This window comes from Erythrolamprus reginae, chromosome 1, assembly GCF_031021105.1.
Source record: "Erythrolamprus reginae isolate rEryReg1 chromosome 1, rEryReg1.hap1, whole genome shotgun sequence".
In the NCBI taxonomy this organism is placed as follows: domain Eukaryota; kingdom Metazoa; phylum Chordata; class Lepidosauria; order Squamata; family Dipsadidae; genus Erythrolamprus; species Erythrolamprus reginae.
Genome location: NC_091950.1, coordinates 333,712,917 through 333,718,955, shown reverse-complemented (window position 1 = coordinate 333,718,955; position 6,039 = coordinate 333,712,917). Strand labels below are relative to the sequence as shown.

At 38.0% G+C, this 6,039-nt stretch overlaps 1 protein-coding gene across 4 annotated transcripts in view; it reads right to left on the bottom strand.

Moving 5' to 3' along the window:
* The window catches only part of TTC13 (tetratricopeptide repeat domain 13), a 43,573-nt gene that overhangs the window by 12,312 nt on the left and 25,222 nt on the right, over positions 1–6,039 (bottom strand). For 2 of the 4 annotated variants that reach the window (XM_070733925.1, XM_070733924.1), the window contains exons 11-14: positions 5,233–5,407; positions 4,389–4,545; positions 1,560–1,690; positions 1,050–1,182 (exon numbers count right to left, since the gene is read on the bottom strand). In XM_070733925.1, the coding sequence (XP_070590026.1) occupies positions 1,050–1,182; positions 1,560–1,690; positions 4,389–4,545; positions 5,233–5,407 (596 nt within the window). The remainder of the gene's footprint in view (positions 1–1,049; positions 1,183–1,559; positions 1,691–4,388; positions 4,546–5,232; positions 5,408–6,039) is intronic. The other 2 variants (XM_070733927.1, XM_070733926.1) reach the window with 1 other exon arrangement.

The following is a 6,039-nucleotide window of genomic DNA, read 5'->3' as shown; positions in this document are numbered from 1 at the left end:
TGGGGGAATTCTGGGAGTTGAAGTCCAGAATAACTTCAAGTTGCCAAGGTTGGGAAACACTGCTCTATCTGTTTCTCCATAACTGATTTTCAGAAGCCCATCGCTTCTAGTTCTAGAATAATTTGATAAACCTCTACAATGGCCCTTTTCTAAGCTAAAGAACTCTAAACTATGCAAGCTTCCCCCAGGAAGATTGAAAATCTCATTCTCCTTTCTCTTTTCTGAATTTATTTCCAATTTTTTTGAGGTGCACCAACCAGAACTAATGAAATAGAAACCAGAGATTGGATGAGGTAATTTCCTCAGACTACTATGTCTTTACTTTCACAAAGCTGAGGACTGCTTAGCTACAATTCCTGATGGTGAAAATCACCATTCACGAGTACCACAAATGGTGGTACTCCATAATGACCATCCACAAGTACCACAAATCCATGAGTATCAATTTAATATATTTGAAGACTGTAGAAACTGTTTGGAGGGGCACTTTGCAAAACATCTATACAGTGTTCCCTCGATTTGCGCGGGTTCAAACTTCGTGGAAAGTCTATACCACGGTTTTTCAAAAATAATGAAAAAATACTTTGCGGGTTTTTTCCCTATACCACGGTTTTTCCCACCCGATGACGTCATATGTCATCGCCAAACTTTCGTCTGCCTTTAATAAATATTTTTTAAAATAAAATTTAATATATAAACATGGTGAGTAATAATCTGAATGGTTGCTAAGGGAATGGAAAATTGCAATTTAGGGGTTTAAAGTGTTAAGGGAAGGCTTATGACACTGTTCATAGCCAAAAATAGTGTATTTACTTCCGCATCTCTACTTTGCGGAAATTCGACTTTCGCGGGCAGTCTCAGAACGCATCCCCCGCGAAAAGCGAGGGAACACTGTATATGTCTCAAAGGTTTGGCAAGGCCCACTTCTGGTCTTCTAGAAATGTCTGTGCCTTACACTGAAAATGCTTCCCATGTAACTTCCACTCCTTTTCACCGCGGCACCTTTCCAAATAGTTTGCACAGTCCTAATCGAAGTTCTCCTTTATTACCGTCTCCATTTCACAGCAATGTCGAACATATCTCTCCATTGCATCAGCTTGGTTTTTCCATTCATCCGCACCTTTGAGTTTACCCAAGTTCGCTGCACAGCTTGCATTACTTCTAGCACCGCTAGCCCCATTGCTGAAGAACAAACAAAGTAGGCATAAGTTCAGCCCACTCACATTTATTCTCTTCATATATTGAATTGCACCATTTTTTTTTTGAATCTCAGGCCTGCTGTGTTCAGTGTGTTTAACATCCAGCTCAGGTTGTAATTTAAGAGAAACAGTGAAATAAATAGCTGATAGCTGGTGCTGGATATCACTGAGCATAGCTGCCTCGATAGATTTGATAGACAGAAATGACAGCTTGTAAATATTTGAATATTTTTGCATAATCTCTGAACAAACCGCACTACCAATTGGAAGGAAGTATGTTTTATCGTTCTATATTTTAAAATAGACAACTGGTGGTCATAGCAAGAGAAATGATATTCAGATTATATTTTCCTAGCTTACCTCTATGCATTCTCTTGTTTGGAAGGAATCCAACAGTCTCATATTGCATTAATGAACCCAAATGATTAGCTACACATATCATCTCTTGCACTGAGGACTTATAGTTTTCAAATTTGTGAAGCTGCACATCTCTAAAATTATAACAGAGTTTATATGAAATATCAAGAGGGTTTCTAGGAAGTCACAAACAGATAGCAAATATTAAGAATTAACCACATTAGAAACAAGGTGCAAGACCGGTGACTGTCGCCAGAGTAGAAGGTTTTTGGGCAATGTTCTTGTAGGTTGTCATCTACACTAAATCACCACTCCTTCCTCAGCCATCTGAACTTACGACAGTGCTGAACAAGTGGTATTTGCAACGAGTCTTCCTACTTATGATGGTTACAGAGAACTTCCTGGTCATGATATCATGATCTGGGCATTCAGTGATTGGCTCATCATTATGACTCTGCAGTGTCCCAGTCACATGACTGCCATTTGGAGCCTTCACTGCTGGCTTTTGACAAGCAAAGTCGATGGGAAAACCATCACGAGGTAGCAAATGGTGACCACACGATGTTGCACTTAATGACATGAGAGGGTTTGCTTAACAACAGCCACTGGAAGTGCTAAAACGGCTGCTGCTAAGCAATGCAGTCATGTGACATTGTGCTTTATGATCCTATTATCATTTAGTAATGGAAATTCTAGTCCCAATGCCAGTCATTAAGTGGGGATTGCCTGTATATTAATAACTGTTCAGCTAGTTCAGTACTGTTATCTGGGAATGTTTCTTTACTAACAGGATCTTGCTTAGTCCTACAGAGTAAAGAAGTTTCAACAGCCACACATTCTTCCAACAAGCATGCAAAGCTCTCGATTTTCAAGTGCCATGTTGCTGCCAACAGATAAGAAGCTGCTTGAAAAATAATTCCACAAGTTCTGAATGAAAAACAGTCAGGTTGTTTTCTGTTGACGGTTTATAGGTTATAGACAAAGATGTGTATATGTGTATGTGTGTGTGTTCCAATATACAGATATTTGATATTCCAACATAGAGATAGTTAAACTTAATTTCAACAATACTAATTCAGGGATAAAACAAATATTCACCTTTTACATTGTGTAAACCAGTGTTTCCCAACCGTGGCAACTTGAAGATATGTGGACTTCAACTCCCAGAATTCCCCAGCCAGCAAATGCTGGCTGGGGAATTCTGGGAGTTGAAGTCCACATATCTTCAAGTTGCCAAGGTTGGGAAACACTGGTGTAGACTAATTTAAATAAACATAAATGCAAATTGTGTGTGGACAAAGTACACCCTTACATTTATCACTACTTCAAATATCTAAAATTTGAATCTAAAATTTGATCAGATGCAAATCATTAGAAAGATCAGTGAAGAGCCTGTCTCATTTACACTTCAGACATTAAGCTTGATTTGCCCTTTGTTGTTGTAGTATGTGTATTCACCATGCTTAGTTCAAGAGATTATCTGAGGTCTTCAGAAAGAAGGTTGTAAATGCCTAGGGGTCTGGGAAGCAATAAGAAAGATGGCCAAACAACTGAACATTTATCATTCCACTATCCAGAATATTTCATCTGCAAGTAAAGATTATTTCAACCACCAATATGGCAGGCCATTGCAGCAAGTTCAGCCTGTGAGAAGAAGGAAAGATGTTGAAAGAAGTCTCTATTACCCTAGAACTACATGGATAAATCTTGGATAAACCTTGCCATTATTGAGGTCAAGGTACCTAGGTCTACCATCAGAAAGAAGTTGCACACATTAGATCTACATGGGAGGAGGTGCCAAGAAGATGCCCAGAAAGAACACCAAGGCAAGACAGAAGTTTGCTCATGAAAAAATATGTAAAGACCAGGAATAATGAACTGTGGACAGAAAGGCAAAGTTATTCAGATACAGTACGAAAAAACATGTTTGGTGAAAACAAAAGATAGCATTTCACCAGAAAAACTACTAACTATAAAACATGGTGGTGGAAATGTTATAGTTTGGAACTGCTTTGTTGTTTCAGGGCTTGTCATAAAATCCTTTGTTGTAGCAGAAGGTGCTTGAGGATAATGTGAGACCATTATGTCAGAAATTGAATCTCAACTCAAAGTGGACCTTGCAACATGACAAGTATCCTAAATATTCCAGCAGATTCACCAAGGAACATCGGGGGGGGGGGGGGGGCATGAAAAGAGATGGTCGATTCTTAAATGGTCAAAATTAACCTAACATAAATCCAAGATTTGAAATAGGCTATCTATGCAAAAAAAAACCCCAATACCCTTCAAACGTCACACAGCTTAAAAAAATTCCTCCCAGTCAATGCCAGAGACTGTAGATCATTGTTTCTCAACATTGGCAGCTTGAATATCTTTACACATCAACTCTCAGAAACACTGCTGTTGACAGTTATAAGAAATGCCAATTGGAAGTTGTTTTTGCCAAAGGGGGAAATTCCAGGCATTAAGACTAAGAGTGTGCTCATTTTTGCCACAGAAAGAAGTGCCATATCTGTTAATTATTTGTTCGATAAATGATTGCAAAATCAATTTTTCATAGTTTCATGTTTGGAATCTCTAAGGTTATTGAAAGAATTTATTTTGGAAACAGGAAATCACAGCTGCTATTGCTTTTGTCAAATTGTATTCAATTGAGCAAGACTGGGGAAAAAAGAACATTTCAAATTGTTCTTTCTAGATTTTACATGAAACAGAAAAGCATGGAATTCTACAAGTTTTTTTAAAAAAAGAATGCATAAAGATGTGCTCTAGATTAAACATTTAAATATTTCTAGCACAGCCTGGTAAGAAAATAGCACTTTAGTCACTCACTTTATATTTGGTTGTAGGCCTGGCTGTTCTTCATAGTCTTCTATCAAAAAAGGAAGATTCTTGATCCAGTGGTCTTTAAACTTCCCAGGAAGATCTGCATCTATGTTGTATTCTGTAACTGGAATATCAAGATGTGCATGGAGATAGCGAGAATATTCTGTGGAGAAAATGAGATACGTTTTCCCTGATAAATTATCCAAAAGACCTCCATATGAAATTCAACCAATTTCTCCTCCTCCCCTCTTCTCCAAAAGTTAAAGCAATGCAATATGGTTCGTACTGATATTATTAATATTTTAATGCCATGTTTGGATATTTTCCCCAAACACAACAGGACTGTTAATTTTCAAAGTGGCAGGCAGTTTTATACAGTTGGCAAGCAACTAACCCTTTTTAGTTACTTTTTGTGAAGACTGAACAGTTGCTAGTGACGGTTCTCCACTCAAAATGTACTTTTATAGCCAAGCTTTTTAACTGATATCTTAGCTTCTTTTTACCTATATGTTAACAATTTCAAAAAAAGTTGAAAAGTTGCAGTAATACAAATTTCTAAGTAAAACTTCACATGAATGGAGAAAATATTGGAAAAATTGCAAGGAAGATGATTTCATTTCTCTGGTAGTTTAATTCTTTATTAATCACTGATCAGAAATATGTTAAGTTGACAAAGTAATTAAACCATTTATGTTTCAAATATAATAAAATATGGACACAACACTGTTAATTAGATCACAGAAGCAAATGAAGGATAGCTTTTATTTTCAAAAATTGTCCATAAAATCCGGTGTTTAACTATACAGAGATTTGTGAAATAACAATAATTATCCTGTTATGAAAAACTTACCCCTGAAATATTTCACTTTTAGATATTCTGTGCTGGCTGTCTGACCAGGCATGGGATCATTTAGCATAACTTTAGTCTGAGCTTTGATTCCTTCATAAAATTGGCCCATGGCAACATGACTGAGACCTTTCATGTACTGACATACTTCATTGTATGGCTCTATTTGAAGACACCTCTAGAACATTGAAAAGGGACAATAAATCTAAGACACGAGTAACATTTCAAATTCATCAAGTACAATTTCTTCTCTTCTTTTTTAAAAAAAGTTTTTATTCTCCAGGAAGCTATTTTAACAAGGCTCTTTTTCTGTTCTGTAATACGCTTATTTTTAACATAATTGTAGGCCGCTTGGCTCCAGAGTATCTTAAGGAGCATCTCCTCCAGGTAGAATATGTGTGGTCTATGCATGAAGGGGAGAAATGATGGAGGCCCCATCTCCATATAAAGAGAAAAGGGAGTATGTTAAGGCTCCACACTCTGGGAAACTTGCCCTTCTGCAAAGAGGTCAGGTTTGAGTTGTTTGAGTAGCATTTAGGAATGGGGTTATGCTTGGGCGTCCTCCTCGATCCACAGCTCACATTAGAGAAACATCTTTCAGCTGTGGCGAGGGGGGCATTTGCCCAGGTTCGCCTGGTGTACCAGTTGCGGCCCTACTTGGACCGGGAGTCACTGCTCACAGTCACTCATGTCCTCATCACCTCGAGGTTCGACTACTGTAACGCTCTCTACATGGGGCTACCTTTGAAAAGTGTTCGGAAACTTCAGATCGTGCAGAATGCAGCTGCGAGAGCTATCATGGGCTTTCCT